General features: G+C 39.8%; 1 protein-coding gene across 1 annotated transcript in view; it reads left to right on the top strand.

Annotated features, from left to right (window-relative positions):
* Positions 1–23,156, top strand: part of RTKN2 (rhotekin 2) — a 42,588-nt gene extending 19,432 nt beyond the window's left edge. The window contains exons 7-13 of the mRNA XM_059476760.1: positions 279–479; positions 5,041–5,135; positions 6,637–6,743; positions 7,759–7,890; positions 14,284–14,449; positions 16,359–16,466; positions 18,390–23,156. Of these exons, the coding sequence (XP_059332743.1) occupies positions 279–479; positions 5,041–5,135; positions 6,637–6,743; positions 7,759–7,890; positions 14,284–14,449; positions 16,359–16,466; positions 18,390–18,931 (1,351 nt within the window). The 3' untranslated portion in view covers positions 18,932–23,156. The remainder of the gene's footprint in view (positions 1–278; positions 480–5,040; positions 5,136–6,636; positions 6,744–7,758; positions 7,891–14,283; positions 14,450–16,358; positions 16,467–18,389) is intronic.
* Positions 23,157–24,743: the final 1,587 nt, after the last annotated feature.

Raw genomic sequence — 24,743 nt, 5'->3', positions numbered from 1 at the left:
CATAACGTGGGTGTTTTTTCCATTTTTAACCTAAATGTTGAATTTCCTGTTTGTAATTGTTTATGCTGCAATTATCCATCTCATGACCCCAATACCAAGTTACTACTGTGTACTCTAGTCCTTAATTCCATATTAATGTATATCTGTGCCTGAATGGTCTGGCATTGCTTCCCTTGATTAGAAATATCTTATTTAATCTATAAATAGCAGAAGCTTTCCTTGGCTCCACACACAGTTTGTTAACAAATGCTCTGAAATTTTCTCCTCCCCCACTTCAGTGATGAAGCAAGCCCAGATTTCCAGGTGAAGGTTGAAGTCTATAGCTGCTGTACAGAGGAGTCTTTATGTATAACAAACACTCCTAAGAAACTGGCAAAGAAACTTAAAACATCCCTCAGCAAAGCTACAGGGAAGAAACTCAAAGCTGCACTGGAAGAAGACAGCACTGAACCCCTTTTGCCTGCTGACCCAGTCATCCAGTAAGCCACATATATTGATGTTCTGGTTTTGTAGCTTTTAAAATAGAAATAGACCAAATATAATTGTGAATTTTTGGCAAACTGCCAAGAAACTGGTTTTTTCTCTACTTGCCCAAGTGAAAAAAAATTTACATTTTAAATAGGAAATGAGAAAGTAGGTGTGAATTCCAACCATGTCGCTGAGCCTTGGGGCCTGGTTCTGATCTTGAAACACACAAGCAGCCTTTATCTGTGTGCTCCACAGCCAGCCAGCTGCTAAATCCACTGTTCTTTGCAAACTCCATAATATTTCTAGTTTGATCTCTAGGGCAAGTTGAGCTTGTACAGTCTGTGTGTGACTCTCTGTCCATCCACCTCTTCTCCTTCCCCCTTCCCTGTTTATTTCCTCCCCCATACTATTTCTGCACCCAGCCAGTGTTGCTCATACCTGACAGGTGGATATGTGTAAAAGTTCCAAGACGTGTGAAATAGCAAAAGTTGTGTATGTAGGCAGGAGAACCCACTCCTGTACCCTCTTCCCTAATTCCACTTGCCAGCTTTTCAGTGAAACTCTGCACTGCCAAAGGCACTTTATGGTTACTTAGCAGGAGATTTCTGAATTGACTCTAGCACAGGACATTTTAAAATGACTTACTGATTTTCAGTGTTCATAGGCATAAGGGCTTTTCCCAATAATTTACCTGTTTCCTTTTAAAAATTAACTGCCTGCTGATATTTTCCAGCTACTTCAATTTCATTGGGATGTAAGCAGGCCAAATACTGAATTTGCAAATATTAATAGCATTGGTTTTTTATTGATTTATATTTTTTTAGAAATAAATTTTTTCAAGGAATTCCTTTTTTTTTTGGCAACTGACAGTAAAGAATCAATGCTTAATTCTTGCTAGGTGTTTAGTCTTAGTCTAGTTTCATATATTTATTTGCTGGGATTTTAAAAGGAAACATTCAAGCATATTCTGTCTTTGTTGAACTGATATAACTGTAAACTGATTTTTCTGTTTGACTCAAAAATAGACATCCAAGACATCTTATCCACAGGGCAAAACAAATTTTATCACTGACTTTCCAGTGGATTCCACCTAATGACAATGCATTTTTCAATGTGCATCATGTCAGGTGGCTGTGCTTCAGCTGAGCCATGAGACACTGTCATTAGACACAGTTTGGATCAGATATAACCACTGCCTTCTCTGCTCCAGTATGGATTGCCTGTCTTTTCAGGAAAAACACCAGGAGGCAATTTAAACAGCTGCCCCCTCCCCTGGGTTTTGCTTTTGGTTTCTCAATTGAATTTTCCTTCCCTCCATCTTGGAAGTTTGTTGTTTCTACTCTAGATAATCATCTCAGAGTGGCTATTACTTTCTTAACACAATTAAATGAACAATGAAGTGTTAAATGATGGCCTTGCTGGGTGATTAAAATAGTTGTTTGGAAAGAAATGGGTTCTTATAGGCAGAAAATAAGTTGTCAATTTTTTTATATGTTCCCCCAAGGATTTATATTAGTTAGACCTTGGTATGTAGCCCTTATAAAAGGGAAGAGACTGTAAGATTACAAGAGATCTTTCAAGTATTCCCAGAGAGTTTTACCAGTCCAGCAGGGGAAATTAAACTGCAACAAAAAAGTGAACTTTCTCTATTATGCGAACACCTTTTCTCTGTAGATTTCATTTGTACAAGCCTTTTTCTTTCCAATGCACACATGAGTGAAATTCTCCATTTCCCAAAAACTCTGTGATCCCTCTGTTTCAAACTTCTTGGCTTAGAAATCTCTCTGGTTAGTGAGGAAACTCTCAGACTTGGAACTTCTCAAAAAAGCTTAGTGATAAAGGGCTTGATTGGTTGCTTAAGTTAGTTAATTTGGAATATACTGATATTCTTTTCTAATTATCCCTCATTTACTTTCTATACAGTCTTTTGCCTGCTTAGTTTTTCAATTCTAGCTTAATTTTTTTTTGTTTTTACATTTTTTATAGAAGAAAAAATTTTTTTTTGCAGTTTTGCTATTAAATTGCAGTGTAACCAGGTTGCTCTTTGGATAAATCACTGGAGAGGGTCCCTCAAGTGCTGTTTACTGGTTTGCAGACCCGGCTGTGCAGGCACTGCTTGTTGTTTGATGTTTTGTCCCCCACTGGCCTGAGGTGCAGCAGCTTCCCTGTCCTGTGTTTGATTTGGCACATCCCCAGTGATATTTAGCTGAAGTACACAGTCTAATCTGGTGGCCTCACTTTTATGGTTGGGTTCTTGTTAGCACCTGAAGGTTATATTTGGTTTTACCCTCTATTATTTAAGATCTGATTGAATATTGAGCATATTGATTATTTTTTTTACCTCACAAGTCTTCCACTCACTCCTTCACTCACACTGAATGAGTGAACTGAGATTGGGATTTCTAACAGTGGGTTTAATATTCAGGAATAGATCCTGGAATTGAAGATGTCTTAATTAACATACATGGATGGAGTGTTACAGTTACACCTTCCCACACCCAGGTCTATGTGGAAACTTGGGTGCCTCTGTCTCTTGATCAGTAAACAGATTTAACAATGAGCCTTTGCCACAGGCCTGTTGTGGGGATGAGCTGCTTGGGTTTTTTTAATGAAGTTGTTACATGGAAAAATACTACAGATATGCAAAGTACTGAATGAGATGCAGCAGGCAGATTATTCTTTGTTATACAAAGAAACTGCCATTTAAGGCAGTTAGCTAATTCTCTGAAATGCAAAGGAAAAACACAGTCAACAATCCTGATTAGCCAGTTAAATCTGAAAAATATCTGTAGATAAAACTTTCCTAAATTATATTGCAGCTGCCTGAAAGGAATGACTTGTATTTTAGAATGAAAATGTTACTCTGGAGCATATTTTAAAAGTGAAGTAGCTATTTTTTTTGGCAACGTTGTTGTGGTAATTAGTCATGCTTTAGAAAAAAAAAGTAACTTTAGAATCAGCACAGCAGTTTTATCTGTGAGAAGAAACTGAACTTTTTGGTACACTTTAAATAGAATGGTAATGCATTGCTCAACTGCTTGGTCAAACATAATCAGTGGATAATCTTTTGTTAAGGAACAGTTTAGCAGGGGATATATACAAATGCTGATGGGTTTTTGTTCAGATTTCCCTCTTGAAGTGCTCCATAGCAGTGGTTTTTCACCCAGCATGTTATATTGTATTTAATTTTCTCTTTGTTCCCTGGAGACAGATAGGTAACACACCTCCCCTCCAACAAACTTCCTACTTTTCCTCCTCCTCTGTCCTTAGGGCTAGGGGGAGGTAGACACTCTCCTTATTTATCTGCACAGCCAAAGGTCTGAAAACTCTGTGTTCCCACTGTGCCAGTCAGAAAAATAAAATTTGAGCAGTACTAAGATGGAAAAAACTATTCTTGATGAACTTAGTTCAATGGGGTCTTCTCAGCTTTTACACCACTAAGCTTTCTTATGTCCTACTGAAGTTATTTTAAGGATCTTGTGCTAGATCCTGTTGGGGAGAGTAGTTAGTGATTTGGAGGGGTTTGTTTTCTTGTGAACTTTGTTCTAACTGCCATTAGCCAGGTGGAATTCCTACTGCACTGCTGGACTATAAATCTGTTACTTGGTCCAATGAGTATTTTAGAGAAAAGGTTAAAAGTACTAAATTTATACCAGTTTATTCCAAGAACTGCATTCCACAATTGCACTGTGCTGAATTGTAAGAGTGATACTTTTTTCCCCTAGGCAAAATGCAAAACTAAGATAAAAGATTCTGAAACCTCTAAGTCCAATAAGTGAAAAGAAATCCTTTCTGCTACAAAACTGACCATAGGATTTCTGTACAGATTTCTGCCTGTGAATAATTGGATGATTATATAAAAAATACATATATAAACAACTGGTTTATAAAGTGTAGTCTGGATAGGCAAAGCAAAGAGCAGAGCAACATGGAGAAGCATTATAATGCCTTTTAATTTTTAACCTGTATTTTCAGATAAAGTTTGTCATCAGTTGTTCTATTAACTTTAGGAATTTTTGAACCTATTACCAAATCTAGTTGCTTTAGGCCTAGGAATAAGAGCTGTAAACTCCTATTGAAGTTACTTGGTGTCTGCCTAGAGGGGAGAGGTGCTCAGAGCATGCAGAGGGTGCAGAGGTTTGGGTGGCACAGCCTGTGGGCCTGTGTTTGGCTGCTGCTGCCTCTTCAGGAAGCACAAGCCCAGCTGGAGGCAGGGACCACCTGAGAGGTGTCCTGGCCTGCAGGTCCCAGAGGGGAGGCAGCAGAAAGAGTTGGAAGGAATGATGGCATTGGCCTGGAACTGGAGCTACACACAGAGGGGCAGGAGATGGGGATCTGGGAAGGACAGGAACAGAATGGGGGACAGTGTTTACAAGGTGAGCCAGAGACACAGGAGTTGTGTGGGAAGAGGTTGGAGGTGTCCATCTGTGGTCACTGCCAGGTCCTGCCCTGCACCTTGCTGTGTCCTTGTACCCAAATGTGGTCTCTCAGGTGTGTCTAGACTCTCTTTAATGACTGCCTGAGCAGCACAAAGCAGGAATGTCCTAAACATGTCTTTTCTTTCACATTTAGTGGAGCAAAGTTCAGTTTGCTGGCATACACCACTCTGGGGCTGGAAAGTGCTGAGGACAATTTCAGGACCCACAACCTTACCATTACAGGAAATGGTAAGTACATATGGTATCAATTTAAGGAAATAAAAAACCAGTAACATTTTGCATTAAAGTCTTGTAAACTAAAGAGCTTAAAGAGATTATTTTTCTTGATACTCAATATAGAACAACTTTAATAAAATATTTAACGGCTCTAAACCAGGCATCTGTACACAGCTGAATAAACTAAAAGTTGAGTAAAATTTCAAGTCCAGATGAAAATTTAATTCCTTTGGGAGTTTCTTCTGTCATTTGCATCTCCATCTTATGTGAGTTGGAGTTATATACAAATTATTTCCCCTTCCTCACAACCAAGGAAGGGTATCAGAATGAAGAACAGCTTGTTTCTCTGTAGTCAGAAGGAAAAAGAAAAATTGCTTCATTTTGGTGAAATTGTTTGAGGCCCAGATTTAACACAGGATGTAAGAGTGTGTGTGCTTGCAGTCTGTGCTGCCTGCTGTCCTTCAGCTTGGGGGCAGCACGAGTTGGGAGCAGCCAGCCTGGATGCTGGCACTGTGGGACTGGTTATGCTGCAGCTGATGGTGGTGTTCTCACTTTTTGGTACTTTGTCCATTATTTTCTGCAAGGATAGCCCCTCCCAAAAGCCATCCTCCAATTGTTAACTTGAGGCATGGGACTCTCACTGTTGCTTCTGGGAATTTAAATCATTTACTGGGGTAAACTTGACCTCAGAGGGAATTTCCTTCTTTACATTTCAGTAATTCTGAATAAGTACAGATTTGAAGATTTATGGGGCATTTTTTTCTTGAAGTGTTGGATGAATAATTCTGAGTACCTTTGATATTTGTAAGCCTTTCTTTATTAGTACTTTATAACTTTCTTCTTGAAGTTCCTTTTTCTGACATTAATTTACATAATTTAGTCTGGTGAGGAAGGACATACCTGGATATTTTGGTTCATTACAAGCATTTCCAAACCTTGACCAAAGACAGTCACATTAGTGGAACATTGCATTGCCTATTTCTAATTACAGAAGAGAAAGGCTATTGCACAGTGGAGCTGAGTGATTCCAATTCATTAGGAACTCCTTGGAACCCTAAATGCTCCTCTAGTGCTGAAGGCAAAAGTAGATACAAATTCCTTATTGAAGCAACCTGAGGCAAAGTGCTCATGTATGAAGGTAGCTGTGTGCCACAATGGCGTGGGCTCAGGATCACACGAGATGAGAGGGCACTTACCTTTCAAAGAGTTTCTAGCTCTGAAATGAGCCACATTTTATGTAAGAACAACTCTTTTTTGCAGAGCAATATTGCCATTTTTACTTGAAATTATTTTGGAATTTACTAATTTTTTCAATTAAAAAACATTTCCTGAAGACTAACAATCAGTTTTAATCTAATCCCACAGGACTAAATCTTGTTCCTTAAAATATGAAAATATGCTTATTTAGACTCAGGATCTTAATGCAAAAACAGCTGTAGAAAGCTAAACTATATGTTCAGGGCAGGTTTTCAGACCTGGGTCTTTGTCTCTTTTGCCTTTTTCTTTTCCCCAGAGGAATCCTCTTTTTGGCTGCCCCTGTATGGGAACATGTGCTGCCGTTTAGTTGTGCAGCCCTCCTGCATGGCCAGGGATATGATGGCAGGATTTCTAAATCAGCAGGTAAGGAGCCCTTGCTTGTGTTTGCATCCTGGGCTGTTAAAAGCTGTCACTAAGAGTCAACTGTTAGAACATTTGCTGTTACCTGAAGTGGTGTGTGGAGAACTGCTGTTCTTTACCTGCTCTGCCTAGAGCAAGGGGGAAACTCTCTCACAGCTACATTCACAAAGGTGCCTTCAGTGGCTGAGCATGGAGAAATCAATGTTTCCTTGGCATGAGTGATGTAGGCTGTTAGTAAAGATCAAGTAAAACTCTTGTTTCAGAGTTGGTGTGCAGTGGTACTTGATGGCATCAGTCCTAGTGATCCCACGGCTCTCATCCTTGTACATAGCCCTTGTTGTGCTGCCACAAGAGTTCTGTCCCAGCATGGTGAATCAGGCTGCTGAACAGAGCCACATCTAAACTCATCCCTTCAGAAATGATTCATGTGAACTCACTTCACTTCTCTATTTTGGTTTGTTGCACAACTAGGCAAATGAGAAGGTGATAGTGGAGGGCCAGAGGGTCTGGGTCATTTGTCAGGAGTGCTGAATTACAGGCTTTAAACTGGTTGTGAAACTGTTATGGTTTATGAAAGCTGTTCAGAAAATTCATTTGAGGAAGTGGAAATTCTAGACAAATGTCTTTGCTTGACATTTGTTGAATGTACTGTGTATTTCCAAAGTGAAATACTCTTTTTATTTCTATTATTGTGCAATTGCTGTAGCTAATAAAGGTGCTTTCTTTTTTTACACTAGACACCAGATCTAGATTTCATTCTGTACTAACCAGCAGATTCTGTATTATTAGTGTCACATGGCAAGTCTGTGAAAACTGTAAAACACCAGAAGGCATTTCAAGTACTGCTAACATTTCAGATATCAGTGATTGGAATGTTCTGTAACAGAAAGTTTTTGTTGTAGGAATGAATTTGGTGCAGCCAAGGTTTGATCACTCAGGGCTGGTATGTGTGCACCTTGCAATATTGGTTGTGTTTTAGGTTTATGTTTGGCAATTTCTCACTACTTCTTCCCCTTAGCAAATGGTAGGAGGCCTGACAAGCTGGAGGAGGCTGTACTGTGTACTGAGAGGTGGCAAACTCCTTTGTTATTACTCACCAGAAGAAATTGAGGCTAAAGTGGAGCCAGCATTGACAGTTTCCATCAACAAGGTAAAATTGGTTGTATGGGGATTTTTTGTTTGTTTTGTTATTAAACAAAATCAAATGGGGGGTTTGGTTAAAATTAATTTTATTATTTTGGGGGATGTTCTTTTTAGTTTAAGAAATGTGCAGTCATTTGGGCCCTAACTGCTGGTATGCAGAGTGCTTTATAGGTAGAATGAGGGTGGGATGTACTTCAGTGAAATTTGCAGTCCCCCAGCAGGAGCATAACATTCCTTAGCTGTGGATGTAAATTCCTTCTATTGCATTAGACTGGTTAGCACAGAGGCAAAAAGGGGGGTGTTTTTCTATAGGAAAAGTAATAACCTTTTATATCACAGCTCTATAAGACAGCCCTTGGAAATGTATTGCTTACAATCCCCCAGCAATGCTTTGGTCGAATTTTGTCCTCAGCAAGGTGGCATTCCAACAAAAGCTTTTTTGTTGTTACATGTTATTTGGCCACAGTCTTAATGAGAAGGAGAAATGGAAAATTTTTCAAAATATTTTAGTGCCTTAAAATAAGCTGCTTTTCTTAATGCTGGTTTTGTCCAGAGCATAATAACTTTGGAAATGCTGTTCTCTAGGATGATATTATTGCTGTTGTTCATGCCCTGATTGAAAAACCTGAGTTTAAAATGTAATTTTAAAACGTTGCTTACTATTTGGCCAAAGAAGCAGTAATTGACCTGCAGTAAATATTTAAATTAGTAATGTTATGGGAAGGACCTTGCAGAATGGCAAAGTCCATTAGAGGGAACAGATGCTTTCAACAACTGGCTGTGGTGCAGGCACCAAGGGTTACTGTCCCATAAGGATGGGCAGGGGAGTTCAATGTTTGCAGTGCCATGGCTGATCTCCCAGAGGGAACAGACCCATCTGGGAGCTGTGTTGAGCACAGGCTGCTCTGGGTTCTGCTGCTGCCCTGCAGTGCCAGGCAGGCCCAGGCAGTGCTGGGGGCTCCAGGCAGGGCAGCTGGGGCAGCAGGAGCCTCACCCTGTTTGCCTCTCACCAGTTTTACCCCGCTCATTTCATGGCTGCACGAACGCCTGGGTGGTGCAAGCACGGCCTCAGCCCTGGCTGGGGGCATGGGGTGACAAGGAATGATTCCTACAGCAGCAGAATCAGCTCTGGGTGCCTTGAGGGTTCCTGCAGAGGTGACTGCATTCTCGTTCAGAGTGAGACTGCTGTGGAACCCAAACATTTAAATGGGTTGGAACAATGTGACCTGTTTGTGCTAGGATGGTTTTTTTAATTGCTAAGATTTAAATTGATTCCTTAAATAAAGTTACCTGTTCTTCTAGTGTTATTTTTTCCTCCAACTGTTCATACATTTACATTAAATAAATATTTATACTGTGATATGTATTTAAGTAGGTTTACTTCTTCAGTCACTTCCAATTTCACTGTCAGCCTCTGCCACAAATCTGTTTTCCAGCTGTTCACAGTATCAGTTAAGAAATGGTAAACTTTAATAAATTATAGAATGACTAAATAATTCTAAAACATGACAGGAATATTTTTTAAAATTATCTCTCAGGTTGCCTCATGTCTTTCCTTGGAGTTCTCTGTTTTAGTCTAAATCCTGATTTTGCTTTTCCTTGTAAAGTAACCATATTGTACTAAGATATTTTGCTCCTTCAAATAACCTATGCACCTAGAACCTAAAATCCAGCTTGATAAGCCTTTGCTGAGAGATTGCCCTTATGTTTGCAGGGTGTCCTTAAAGCTAACTTGTAAAAGGTACATGATTTATGTGTCTTACACCATTTTACAAAAATATCAGGCTGCTGGAGAATGACTGTGAATCCTTCTTCAATGGAAATAAAAACAAAACAAAAAAAATGCTATTGAAAACATATTTGGATCCTTTACTACTTAAACAGTTTCTGTTGAAAATAACTTAATGCCTGCAGATGTTTTCTGATTCCTTTGTTATGAAATTTCTCTTAGGGATTAGATGGAAGCAGACTAATCGTATGGGCTTGTCTGCTACATGTTGTTAAAGAAATTTCACACAGCAATTTCAAAGTGAAAGTTGAGACTGAACATCAACTCTAGACATTCTAACTAAAATCTCTTTGGGTTGCATATGTGGCATTTTCATTTGTAATGTGAAGTTGATCCTTTACATGTAATTTAAAGATACTTTCTGAGAAGTAATGAAATCATCTGGATTTATGAGAAATTCTCTGGAAAATGTTCACACCAATAGCTGTATTTGCAATTCCCTTTGAATTGAGACTTGAAGAAGCCATTAAGACCAGCAAAGTCATTACTTCAGCTTTAGATGACTTCACTGCTACTGCTGTTGAGCAAGAATGGTTCTGCAGTTCCTATTATGCAAGTGCTACTGTTATTGTTCCAGCTAAATGTGATTATAACATATTATATTGCACAACTAAGTAGGAAAAGAGAAATGATGTTTTCTATAGCAAAGAAAATTTACTGGAATCCAATTTGAAGAAATATCCTTTATAGGCCAGTTCCTGATTTTTTTTTCAAGTTTTCTTTAATTTGAAATGAAAAATAAAGGCCTTGCCTACACGTGAAAGCTTATTAAATTGGTGCATGTTCCAGCAGTTCATGTTACTTGCTCAGTGTTTGGAATACATAATCTACTGTGTTTGGTTCATAGATTATAAAACTTTTTTTTTGCCATGGGTGCCTGAAGCTGTAGGGGTTCTGGGATCTTGCTTCAAATTGCTGGAGTCCCACGGTTTCCTTCCTGGCACGTTTTGCCCATGCAGTCCTGGGGCTCTCTCCGTGCCCCTGCTGATGGCTGAGGGGAGCAGGGTGAGGAGTGAGGGTTTGCAGGCTCAGGCTCATGGGAGCACTGCTGACCAGTGCAGCAGGAGCAGAGGCACTGAATCAATTACCTTGAATGACAGTCCTTGGTGGTACAGCTGTTCTGGCCAGGTCAGGTACAGGACTTTGTTGGGAAATGTGGTGATGGTTGCAGCAATGTAACTTCAAGGGAACCGTCCATATTTCTAGGGAAGCAGGGAGTTCACCCTTGGGCTGGAGCAGAGGAATATGGATGTCAGTTCTGGACCATGTGAGCTTTTAGGGAGCCAGCAGCATGAGCAATATTCACTGTGCGTGTTGGGGAACTCCAGCACAGGGAAATGAGATAAGCCCTGAAAATATCTGTATTCTCTGTGGTAAGGACTTTGTCCCACTGGTTGGCTTAGGAAAAGCCTTCATAGCTGTGAAAATACACTGGAAAAGCACAGGCTAGTTAAGTACCTCCCAATGTCTGGTGTCTCACATCCCAGTGCTTAGTTTAGTCTTGCAGTTGCTTGAAACAGGTTGTGGATGCAGGCAGGGGAAGCAGGTGGAACACCCAGATCCTTGTACCACACGTGCTCAAACTGAGCAGTTTGAAAGCTGCTTTATTGGCTCACTGCTGCTTCACAAAATGTTTGCTGGTCATGTATTGCTATCTCCTTTTCCATGCTTCCAGCTGCTGCATTGCTCCCAAGAACAATGGCACAGACATCCTGATATTGCTTATCCATGTCATACTGACCAGCCAGTGGCCAAGAGGATGTCACATTAGTACAAGCTCACAAAACAAGGAAGGGACAAAATATTAACTGATAGACTGAATTTGGTCTTCTGCATAAATGCGTTTGAAAGCCATAATTTGAAATGTAACCATTTTTCCCTACTTGATTAAAAAAATTCATGGAAATTATTAACATTACAACAGAAACCAATGCATGTACAGGTTATACTTGCTTCCAGTGTTGTACTGAATTTCAGTTTATTTTTTTTGTACTAAAAACATGAAGAGAGTTTGTTTTATGTGATTTGATTTGTTTAACCTTAAAATAGATACACAGACCTTGATCTCTAGGTTATTCAATGTTTTTAAGAACTGTAATTTGTTCTGATGTCTTAAAATGGTCTTTATAACCAGTGCTTTTTAGTGTGTCAGGAATGGCTTATCGAGAAAATGTTGTACTTCAGCAGTAAAAATGTGTCTTCTTGTTGGCTTAAAATACAAGCTTTCCAGAGAGGCATTATCAGGCAAAGAGATTTTATTTGTGGGGAGAAATATAGAGTAAGGTTGGTATTTACAAATGCCATCTATTTTTCCCTTTTACTCTTTCCCCATCTTCAAAGAAACAATCTTTTGCATAAAGAATATAAAACTGGCTTCAGCCTCCCCAGAAGAGTCACTTGAGTTCAAGATTCAATTGTTTTCCTGTTGCCATCCACTGATTGTTCTGCTCTTTACAATTGCTACAGCAGAGTTGGCTCAGTTTTTTTATAAGACTGGGAAAGATATTATTACAACATGGTAAATTAAAACACTTTTTGTTGTGTTTTTTTGGGGTGGTTTTTCTGCTTGTTTTGTTTTTAATAGCTTTTTGTTGGTTTGGGTTTTGCTTTTATGAAGGGGAACTGGGCATGTCGTGTAATTCACCCAAGGCTGACAAATTCATCAGCCAATTGCTGCAATGGCGTCTCGTACGACTGCTGAAATATTCAAGCATCAGATAGAGATTGCTGCTTGAGGATTCATCTCCTTTGAATAATACCACAGTTGTGGGATAAAACCTGCAGCAAACATCATTAAATAAACTTGTGTGTATGGTATGCTTGAAGTTCTTACCTGTCAAATGTTAATCTATTTGATTTCATTTTTTGCTGGTATCTATGGTTACCTGAGTTAATGGGATATAGAGCACTGATGGATGAATTACTTCATCTCCTATTTTTAGACAGAATTTAAATGAACATATCCATCAGATGTACTACAAGCAGTTGTTGGTATTTCAAATGGTTACTTCAGTAATGCATTTAAAATCTGGGGAATGGTCTGTAGAGTAACTTTTGTTTTTCTGAGTATCGGAACTAGGCTTATCCCCATGGGATCCCGTGCGTAAACTTAATTTCTGTAGATGTATGTTTAATGTCTTTAGCAGATGTTTGACATTTGCTTGAGTTGTGTAGAAGGGAACTGGTTGTTCCATCCTCCTTGATTTTGAGGAGCCACCTTTGTGGTCAGGTTCCCTGTCCATCCAGACAGGAGATGTTTGAACAGAGCCCTGGCTGTGACTGTTGGCCTCCTTCAAATCCTGGGCACTGCCCACGCCAGGAGTGCCCCGGGGTGGCAGGGGGCAGTGCAGGCTCCTGCTGGGTGTTGGGTGTCCTCATGTCCTGCTGGGCACAGGGCTGGCTGCAGGGGGCTGCCTGCTGCCCTGGCACCAGAGCTCACCACTCTGCTCTCCTGGCTGTGCCACAAATCCTCTGAGGAGCAGTGCTGTAATGGGCTGCTGCTTCTCCAGTCAGCTCAAGTTGCGCGTGCAGAGACATTCCCAGGGCTTCTCCTTTACTTCTACAAATAAAGTGATGTTAGTTGTTTTAATTTGCTCATCGTGTTGTGAGGAGCAGCAATGTTGACCAGTTGCCTTCTGGAATTCTTTTAGTTGTGTTTAGCTAAACTTAAAGCTTTTAGCATTTTTCACACACACAAAAATCACTGAGTTAGGGATAAGTGGTTTGTTTGGTTTTTTTAAAATTGTAGTAATGCCATAACAAAGAAGGTAAATACTCTGAAAATACCACTGGATCTAGTCTAGAGCAATTGAACTATGTTCCTGAACAGAAGGAAAAATCTTAACAGTGCTGCTGTGTAATATGAGAGCTTTTCTAACTCTAGCTGAAGAGATTTTTTAGACTTGTGCTATACTTCTTGGATATATATATACACACATTTAATTATTTCTATGTAGCTTTTTCTAATTAAGTTAAAACTAAAATGTCTATTTTAAAATGGGAAATATTTTTTTTTCTATTAGAGCAAAATCTTATTCTAGTAAAACTATAGGGGTTACTGCTACAAACGCCCCTTTAAAGATGGCCTAGGTAAGTTTCTTTTTAATTTTTCCGCTCTATTGCATTACCCTGAATGTCCTGCTGCACTAAGATGAACATTAAAAGGATACAAGTTTCCAATGCAGTGGGTAAACAATGGCCCACAGAAGTGCAGTAGCAGGTGTAAATGGTGGCTGTAATAATGTGCTTGTCCATCTGAATCATTTGGGGAAAAGGAGCTGCTTGCTGTTATTGTAGATTATTCACTAAACTGCTGTGGAGAAGAGTGAGCACTGTGAGGTGAGCTGGTGAGGGTAGAGAGAAGGGGAACACAGAATTACAGTACATTCTGTAATTCAGACTGAACTGTAGTAATTGTGCTTTATTCCCTTATTTTTCATGCTTTATGATAAAACAATTTTATAATCAGTTCCTGACATTGGATGTTTTTTTTTCAATTGGTATTAATCTGAAGTAGACAAAAAAGCAAATTCTGCCTTCCTTACACTGTCACTGGCCCTAAGCTGATGGCAGTGTGAAGCAGTAAGTCACAGCACAGTTTGTTGTTCCTAGGAAACCAGGATTCGAGCTGTGGATAAGGACTCCAGCAGAGGAGCCAATAACTTCTCTGTTATCAACCCCGTGTCTGGAGAGGGTGTGACGCAACGTTTTGCTGCTGACAGTAGGGATGAACTTCATCAGTGGATGGAGGCTTTCTGGCAGCACTTTTATGATCTGAGTAAGTAAGCAGTGCTGGCAGCGTGCCCTCCGAATGGGGCATTATGTAACATCAAAGGGATCTTTGAGCAATTTGATTTGCAGTTGCCTCATAAGCCTTTGTTTGCAGCAACGAGAAGAAATATGTTCTCTGGGATAATGCTGGGTGGTGGTCGAAGTCGTTGGAAGGCAAATATTTGACTAAACCAAAGTCCATGTGTTCTTGCAGGAAATCAGAGGCAGAGTATGTCCATCAATCTCAAAAAACTTGTTCTCTCAGCAGTGTTCTTGATAATGTTCTTAAAGACTGATAAATTCTCACCATCTCTTCCTCCTTCCCACTGTAGTGGGAGGAGTCCACCTCTGCCTGGGCACCCAGCCAGTGCTGTGCTGCTTTGGTGAGATCCTGCAGTATCAAACCTGGGTGTGGAAGCCTTAGTGCCAGGTGGTGAGGATGCTGGAATCGTGTGGGGCCTTGGCTGGGATGTGGATTCAGCCAGCTATTGGAAGCAGTCACAAGTAAACTTGGGGTCTCCTTAGCAATGTTATGGATGAATTAAATTGCAATTTGTTATAACAGGGATTGCTTGATTCTGTTGTAGTTCAAAGGTTTTGGCAGCTCTCATCACATGGGAATATGCTCACCCAGCCACACTCCATCCAGCTGGGCAAATACACACTGCTTACCTGGCTCTGGTAAAAGCTGCGCCTCAGCCTTTGCAACAGATGTTAAAGGGTTACCCTGATCCTTTGGCAAACCTCTGGAACAGCCCTGATCTTACATGGCAGAGGGAACTCATTTGTTGTGTGAAATATTATTGAAATTGTATATTGTGCTCCTTGTTTATAACCAAATCTTTATTATAAAAACTACATAGATTAATTTGCCTGTGTCTTTTTTCTCTGCTTTCTGCTTGACTCACAGATTTACTGAGAGTAGAGACTGTCAGCTTTTGTGCTGCCATTGACAAAGTAGAGTTGCTTCCTGATAGGCATTTTTGTCAGGTCAGAAAACAAAACCAGGTCAATTAATGAAATATCAGTCTTTAGTCAGAGACAGCACCAATCAAATAATTGAACTGAGGCTGTAGAAACTCAGAGTCATAGTTGTATTTCCAGTCATTTTTAACTTTGATTTACAATGAGAAAAAGCACTATCAATTAAAGAAACACACCAAGCAAAAACTAGGGCATCCTCTTTAAATTATCTGTAGAGTAGGGTAAAAGATCTACTTCTTATTCATTATAGATAGAATACTACCCACAGAATTTTTTGAGACATTTTCTTTAGATTCAGAAAAAAAATGGGTCACTTGGCATTTAAATGCCTTTTTTCTTCCCTGGTTCTAAAATTCTCTTAAAATTAATGTGCTCAGAAAACTTGGAATGATTGGTATGAACAAAGTAATTTTACTGTGTCTTGTTTTCCTTAAGGTCAAAATCTATTAATAGAAAAAGAGATTTCCTTGTCTGCTAAGGGATAAAAGGCAAGTTATCCTCTATTAAAAACAGAATGTTCCTTTGCCGTGACATTGTAACATTGCTGTATAACATCCAGCTTGCAGGATATTGGAGGTTGTTCCTGATAACTTGATGAAGCTTCCCAAACCTTAATTTTTTTTTCTTTTTTTTTTCCCCTTGGATTTATACTGTTTGGGGATTTGAAGGCAAATTATGATCTTTAACCATCATAGTCTAACAGTAATGCTGGGATGCTTAAATTCCATCTAGGATCTTACGACCTTTGTGCTAAGAGAATGAATACAGGGATGAAAATACAAATGCATCCTGAGCATTCCTGCTAAACAAAAGTAAATTCTCACTGTTTAGTATTACTTTGGAGATAGTTTCCTGACACAACCTAACAACTTCCATTTTTTTTCCAGGCTGATGTGTTTAAGTTCCAGTCATTGTTCTCTTTTCTCTCTCAGGCCAGTGGAAGCATTGTTGTGAGGAACTTATGAAAATTGAGATTATGTCACCACGGAAACCACCTTTGTTCTTGACAAAGGAAGCGACCTCCGTCTACCATGATATGAGTAAGTGGGATTTGCCTTTTCAAGTTGCAGAGTAACAGAAACAACATTGTCTGAATTCAGATGGCTTCTGGTGGTGGTGGTGAAACACTGAGTTTTTCAAGGACAATTCAGACAATGAAAGAGCAACATAACTGCATACCAAGGAGTTGATATTAAATCTGAATTTGTAATAGTGCAAATAATGAATACATTTTTATACCTTGAGCTAAAAAATCTGCAGTCTGCCCTGAACACACTCAAAACAGCTGTCACTAGAAATAAACACTCATGCTACGAGTAGTATACAGCTCAGGAAATGTAAAGGTAAAATAGTCCAGCTTGCAAACCAATTGCATGAAATTAATCTGCTGTTCTTACAGCTATTTGAAGGCTCACCCAGCATAACTTACCTAATTTTTTGGTCTTTGGCAATGATGTTGAAAAATATGCTTGGAAAATCTAGCTAGAGCATATCTGGGACCTTTATTTTTGCAGAGAAAAATGGTATGCAGCAGGATTTTTTAAAATAGTTTTGTTACAGAAGTAATATTTACAGACTAGAAAAAGTAGGTCACTTTGTTTTACTGGATCCCATGCAGTATTGACTGAGAAACACTGTACAACTCTAAATGCCTGACTGCTTGCTGCTTGGGATGGAGCTGTGATGATGCTCAGAATGCCATGTGGGTCACTGAGTTACCATGCATCAGAGCACTCAACAGTCAGGTTTTATCTAAGCTGTGAATGCAGAGCAGAAATGCAGTAAATGAACCACACAGAAGCTTTACAGAGGTAACATGGTAGCATAATTCCAGGGATACACATGTACCTCAGTGAGGAGCAGAACACAAACTCCATTTCACTCTTAACACACCATTTTTTTCCTGGATTATATATAGCTTTTGTAGCACCCTGTACCCAGCACTGGTGAGGCACCTCAAATCCTGTGCTCAGCTCTGGGCCCCTCACTACAAGAAAGACATTGAGGGGCTGGAGTGTGTCCAGAGAAGGGCAATGGAGCTGGGAAAGGGTCTGGAGCACACAGGAGATGAGGAGTGCCTGAGGGAGCTGGGGGTGTTCAGCCTGAAGAAGAGGCTCAAGGGGACCTTATGGTTCTCTACAAGTACCTGGAAGGAGATTGGAGCAGGAGTGATAGGACAAGAGGAAACAACCTCCAGTTGCCCCAGGGGAGGTTTAAATTGGATATTAGGAAGAATTTCTTCCCAGAAAGGGTTATCAAGCAGAGGCACAGGCTGCAGTGGTGGGGACACCATTTTGGAGGTATTTGAAAGACAGATGTGCAGATGTGGTGCTTAGGGACATGGGTTGGTGGTGGACTTGGCAGGGTTAACAGTTGGACTTGGTGACCTTGAAAGGCCTTTTCCAACCCACACTGTGCTGTGACTCTATTGAAAATCAGGTATTGCTGCTGTTTGAGGCTGGTACTACTGCAGTATACATGGAAAACTCAGTAAGAAGAATAAGAAATTGAGCAAGGCAATCCTGAGGCACATAGAGAAAAATGATATATGTAAAGATGTCCCATTTTCTACAGGCTGGCAGCACAGGACTATTTAGTCAGACTTTCATGGGCCTCCTGTGAAACAAAATTTTCCAAGCACTGTACAACAAAATGTATTTAATAACTAATACATACAGGTTTTCCTGTAGTACTTTATTTTTTCTTTTACTTGGAAAGAAATATCAGTGCCTACCCTGCTGCCTCAATGCCAGCTGTCACAAAAATAATTCCTTCCTGTCACCTCAGTTCTCTCTTTGATAGCATATGTAACATTTTCCATTTCATCCATTAATACTCTTAGTTCAGACTTAGTGAGACAGTTAATACAGGTTTGTCTTCTGAGTAGTAATAAGAAAATAGATAGAAGTAAAATCATTGGTGGTGTTTTAATCTGGGTTAATTGCTGTCCCTTAAAATTACAGGCATTGATTCTCCAGTGAAACCTGAGGGCTTAGCTGATATCATACATAGGAAAATTGAAGAGAGTGATGGTGAGTTCCTTCTTGGCCAGCAGAAAGAGCCTACATCTGCCCTGTGGGCGTCACTCTTTGATGGATCTCATGAGATGACTGTTCACAAAAACACGCATCCGGACCCCAAAAGAGATACTACCAGTCCAAATGACAGCAGAGGAAAGAAAAGAAGAGCTCCACCTCCACCCTCTGATAAGTCACCCTACAGTGCAGAAGCCCAGGTGAACACAGAGCAGCTGGGCAAGGAAAACTGGGGGAAGCCTGACCACACACCTGCCTTTGAGTCAGTGTTAGCTACGAAGATGCAGCAGCTGCAAACCCCCATTGCTCCCCCTCGCAAAATTGGCCTTTGTGGGAAAAGTGGTTTAGCTGGCCTGGGGAATCCTGTTTCTCTGCTGAGCAAGACCAAGTCTGAAACCAAACCAGTCCCAACCCCTAGACATAAAGGCATCACAGAAATACTAGACCCCAGGTCCTGGCTGCATCCATAGGCATCGTATTTAGCTTAGAGGAGTCTTTGGAATTTAAAGTTTCTCAGCCTTCTCCTAATACCCTTCATTAAAAGTAGATTTTAGCATTTAGCTCAAGTGTTTCCTGTGAGCCAGGGCATTACTGCTAGCTGCAGTCTCAGCTGTATTCATTAGTGCTCTATCTGAATAATTGCACTAGAATGGGGGGGGTGTTTCTCTGTCTGGAGTAACGGTGCTATTTCTGAAAACAATAGTTCAGTACTTTCCTTTTGAAAAAACCACAGTGTTCAGGGTAAGCTCAGCTGTCCCCACAGCAGGGATGTTCCCAGTGCCTTCTACCAGTCCCTCAGCTTAGCCCATCCACAGCTCCTCAGACTACTCAAGTGGGAATTCACACATATTCAGCACAGATCTTGCAAAGCTGATTTTCTTGGGCTCCATGCTTGCTGCATCCTCTCCATGCCTTGCTGTTAGGAAACACTGCCTATATGGTAATCGAGTATGAAAAGCTTTTGTGCTGTTCTGAATGGCTCTGTAACTCCATACAAATTTCTGAGGCAGTTCCCTCAATTTAGTGTGGGATTTCCCAAGTTCCTGCTGGTTCATGTGCAATTGTAATGGACCAGAATTATCTGTCTTTGAGCAAGGATATGATCCATCACTGCTGGTTTATTTTGGGCTAAGACAAGCATTCAAAAGCAGTTGCTTGGGTATGTGCTCATCTTAGGGTTGTTTTTCCTGACAAACGTGGGTCTGTACCACAGCTCTCCTTTGTGGAGCCTCTCAGCTGTTCCTGCTGGGGAGCTGGTTTGTAAACAGGCAGTGATACTGGTAACAAACAGGGCTTTGCCCCACTTGTTCCTTCTGCAATAGCACAGAATAAGCACTTCAGGTGAAGATCCTGAACTCTGAGATTCTTTCATCAGACTCTTCACTTCTGTTTCACTTCTATAAGTACGGGTTGGTAGGGTTCCTGTGGCACCTAAAAAGCATCTACTGTATAAGAAAGAGCTGTGTTCTCCTGGATCCACAGCTTGAATACCCAGCCATTTCCTTGGTTGGTGCATTTGTCTCAGATGCTGGAACTTATCCAAGGGCAAAGGTCTGCTTGCAGTTCTCCCTCTGCAGACTTGGTGCTCAGACCTGTGTTGAGAGGGTCATATCAGTGACTGTATACATACAGTTCATTATTTATCATTTTTTTCCCCCAAAATGTGGATGGCTCTGGGAGCTTTACCATTTCTCCATGAGATACTGTGGGCATGGTTGTTTTATTTTATTTAATTTTTTGTCTTCAGCTATGCTCTTGGCTCCACAGTTGTAAAGGTATCTGCTGAATTCCCTCAGTAGTTCATTTGGGATGGGGTTGAGAGGCAGGTTTCATTTACAATTCCTTTTGCAGGATTAGAGCCCTTTGTTCTAGAATGTCCTTGTTCATTCTTCATTTAATCACGTTCCATTTTCCCTCTGAAACAACCATAATCATTCTTACAATAAATCATGCTGTTACTTAAGTGGATGGTTTGTGAATGGCTTATAAATAGGAACAGAAAAAACTGAAGAAAAACTACATGATTATGTAAATCAGACAGTCAAGTAAGTGGACTGTGCAACTCTGAACAAGAAATGGGAAAAATTGGGAGGGGGGAACGAATATTTTCCAAAATGCAGCTGCAGTTTATTTAGCTTTAAATCTAGCCTTAAATGGTTCTGTGCTCAGAAAGAAAAAAACACATTTTCTTGGAAACCCCCTTTAATTTTGTAGCTATATTTTTAAAAAATCTCATAAATATATAAGGATAGAAGGCACCATAATGAGGACTTATTTTTACATTCAACAGACCATTGAATTTCAACAAGCTGTTTCTCTATTAAATTTTTGTTTTGAACTGAACATAGGTATTTTAACAAGGCATTTAATATTAATTTGAAGTCTTCAAGTGATGAGAATTCACTCATACCTCCTGTTGCAACACTTAATTACCCCAGGTACATTCTTCACTTGTTTTTCTATTTGCATTTCTAGCTCCACCTTAAGTTATTTTGGTCTTTTTATGCATTTGATTGCTTATATTGATCTCTGTAGTATCAGCTTTTCTAATTGCCTGTGTGTAGTTATAAATCATGATTATGTCCCTTTTAACCTTTTCTCTGATGAGACTGAATTCCTTAACTTTCCTATGACAGTGGATGTTACCCAAGACTAATTAATCTTCACATTCCCTGGATTTCTCATGTACAGAAGTATTTGTAAGGGTGACATCTGCATTAGATGCCACATGTCAATAGTGATCCATCAGGACTGTACAGAGCCATAATGTGATCCTCTTGCTCTGATGAATATCTCCCTCTCTCTTCTCAAGAATTGCATTATCTTTTCTTTTTTCTTTTTTATTTTTTTTGTGGAAGCGTTGCCTTGGATGCTGACTGTTATGGACCAATTCCTCTTCAGAGTCTTTCTCAAGAATGTGGTACATCATCCTCTTATTATCTTACCTTATATTTTCTTGGAAATACAGATAGTATTTTACCAGCATTAAAATACTGCTCATGAAGTGATCCAGATTGCTCTGTGTAAGTGACCCGTCCTCATTCTTTACTACTCCAGCAGTCTGCATGTCCTTTGCAAATTTATTGCAAGTGATTTTTACAGTTTATTCCAGATCATTGATTTTTAAAATTGAATGCAAGGTAAGGTTTGTAGAGAGAGGTGATAAGTTTTTATTACATCAGTGACATGGGAAGGGGGTGGGGAAAGCAAACAGGCAGGCCATTGAATTTCTGTCCCTTTTATCCCAGAGCTTTTAAAACTTTCAGTAAGATGGCAAACAGCTAAATTTCTTGCTGAATCCCTATTAATAGTGTATCTTGACATTATTATTGTGATATTTTAAAGAAAATTACAGGTTCATCTTTTTTTCAGAAAGTTACTCAGGGTTCTTGTGGGTAACACCTCACTGCAGGTGTCTTTGCAAGCCAAGCTTAACATATCTAAGAGTAAAATGCAACCTGTTGCTCAAGACCTATTCTCCATGAAGCTGTGTTGATATTTTATATCTATGCTTAAATTAGACTCATGTGGGCCAGTTCATGATATTGCAGTGACCACCACTAAGCAAACAAGGGCATTCATTATTCTGTCCATCTACTTCAGAACTACATAATCCCTGTTATGAAGAAAGAGTTGATTCAAGTTTTAGTGTTTATTGTTACTTTGCCTTCTTTCCCCTGCCCTGTTCTGTGTTGCCATTAGTGCCTTTGCATCTTCTGTGAAGCAAGTTGGTTTAACCAATAAAACCTGCAGGCTCCCAGGAAACACAAGAGAATGTAATGTTCCACCATCTTAGCAGCTGCATTCAATGAGGATGCTTTAATTACATGGCTCAAAATATCAGGGATCAGAACCCAGAAGTCATTTGGCTGATTCCTGCTGGCATGAGGCTTGGAGGACCTGTGGCTGCTCCCAGCCCTTGTGTCCCATTCCCCTGGTTCACATTTGTGTAGGCAAGCTGGAATGCTGTCACCTGGCTGGGAAGTCCATTGAGAAACACTTCTGCCAGGGTGAATGGCTCCAATAATCCAGTGCAGCACAGGGAGGACGCTGGTGGCACCTGCTGAACCACACGTGGAATTAGAGACTTCTCTAAGGAACGTGTCAGGCCTGCTCTGGAAACTGTACCTGCTTGTTCTCTGCTGGGATTAATTAATGCTGCTTTAAAGCCAGAATTGAGTGATTGGATGCAGTCTTGAAGTGGGGGAGACAGAAGTCAGCCTGAACTATTCTTTTAGGAAGTACAACTTGAAATTAATTGCTAGTTCAAACTTGAATATAAATCTCACAGAACATGAACTTCTGAAATATTGACTGAACAAAGCCTTAACTTATTAACTTTTTATATTTACCTAATGTCTTCAGCTGTTCACTTGGTGTTGGAATGGTAGACGGTACTTTCTGGGTTTTAAAGGCATTACCTTCAAATGCTTACATTTTTACTAGAACTGTGGGGTTTTTTCCCGTGGTAATAATACTAATAGTTATTTTACGGTGGCTTGTACGTATTTGAAAATACTGTCATAGTATTCAGAGTTGATTTCTAATTAATGCAAACTGCCTTAATAGAAAAATGGAAATTTGGACACTAATGTATTGTGAAATGTTAGAACAGAAATCTTCTTATTTTGCTGCTAGCATATTGTATTTCTGTTAAAATATGCAAGTAAAATTAAAAACATTTCTAGAATAAAAGGTTTTTAGTGTAATTTCTTTCAATCTGGAACTACATTAAGCTCTCCAGTGTATAAGCCACGGGTGGTGGCTGCTGTAAAATGAGAGTTCAGGAGTGGCTCCTTTTCCCTTGGGCCTGCCATCAATGTACCCCTGAAGGCTCATACTGACAACAGCAAACAGTGTCAGCCTCAGGTTTCTGCCCTGCATGAAGGGAGGAAAAGCCAAACTGGCTTTAATCATTTAAATCAGTGCTCCCTGCCATTCACTGAATCCAACAGACACCATCCTGAGTGAGCAGGTGAAGTCAGAAATGTTATGAGATGCACTCTTTTCCACAAATGTGCCAAAACAAAATACCCTGGTTTAGCTTTCATCTTACATCTCTCACAGTCATGGAGGAAAAGATGCCATGGCACAGATTTACATCTTGCTCTCTGCCTTGTAAGGTGGCTTCATAAATAAGCCACTGACATCCATTGATTAATTAATTAATCCATCCATTAATTGTTTTCCTTTCCCAGGCACCCTTGTGCTGAAGGGGAGCTCTTACCCACCTCACCAGCTAGAGCTCAGTGTGACACTGCTAATTTAGAGCTAACTGAGCTGCTCAAGTAAAGTGTTCTTTTGACCCAGTTATAAAATTACTGTAATAAATGCAAAAGGAATTGCTAGACATTTTAATTTTGGAATAAGGATCCGTGAAAAAAACCAAGTGGGATTGACAATTGCAAGGCAGGACAGTGCAGCTGAGTGATTTAATGAAAATTGTGCTGCAGCTAAAGCTGCTGCAGTTTGCTTTAAGCAATCATGGGAATATGATATGATGCTCTCTTCATATAACCATTAGCAAATGGTTAAACTGCAATTGTTCCATATATGTATTATATACTCACAAAAACCCCAGTTTGTGAGACATCAAAATAAATGGCTTTTTATGAGGAAAGAACAATCTTTCATGATTTTTATATCAAGATAGCTTTCTAAATGTTTTTTATGTACATCCCAAAGGGAGAAAATTTATAATAACTAGTGAAGTGTCTTTTATTCTGTTACAGTATTTCTTCACATTTCTATAAACTTCTTGCAAAACAGCTACAAAAAGACATTATTTATAATATACCTTGTTTCACCTGAAGGGTTTTTTGCAGCTCTTGGCCGGTGTTTGGTAGTGATACAGGAATGCTTGCAGAAGAGTCATTTCATCCACAGCCTCTTCCCAGCCCTTAGTAATTACAGGCTTTTTAATATGCAGACGTGGGAAGCCTTTTAGTCTGTCAAAGTTTCACTTTATGTCTCTGTCTGGACATGAATTCAGAGTGGCAGTTGAAAGTAAAAAATTGTATTCTTTAATTTACTTAAATTTTGGCATCACTGCTGTCTTGTAGCACTTGCAGCTTGATGATATGCCACAAGAGTTTTCTTTCCAAGCTTTAAAATTTGTGTATTTTCTTTTGCTAAGAAGGAAAGGGTCAGCAAGTGTTCATCACATTCCTTTTTCCATCACTGACTGTAAAAGTGGTTCCAAATACAAATATCATTGATTAAGTTTTATCACCCTAAAGGAAAATGATTTCCATCTTTGTTTGGATTATATTTTCCATTTTC

Source organism: Ammospiza nelsoni, chromosome 8, assembly GCF_027579445.1.
Source record: "Ammospiza nelsoni isolate bAmmNel1 chromosome 8, bAmmNel1.pri, whole genome shotgun sequence".
In the NCBI taxonomy this organism is placed as follows: domain Eukaryota; kingdom Metazoa; phylum Chordata; class Aves; order Passeriformes; family Passerellidae; genus Ammospiza; species Ammospiza nelsoni.
Note: the sequence above shows the minus strand (reverse complement) of the source record. Positions and strands in the feature narration are given on the sequence as shown.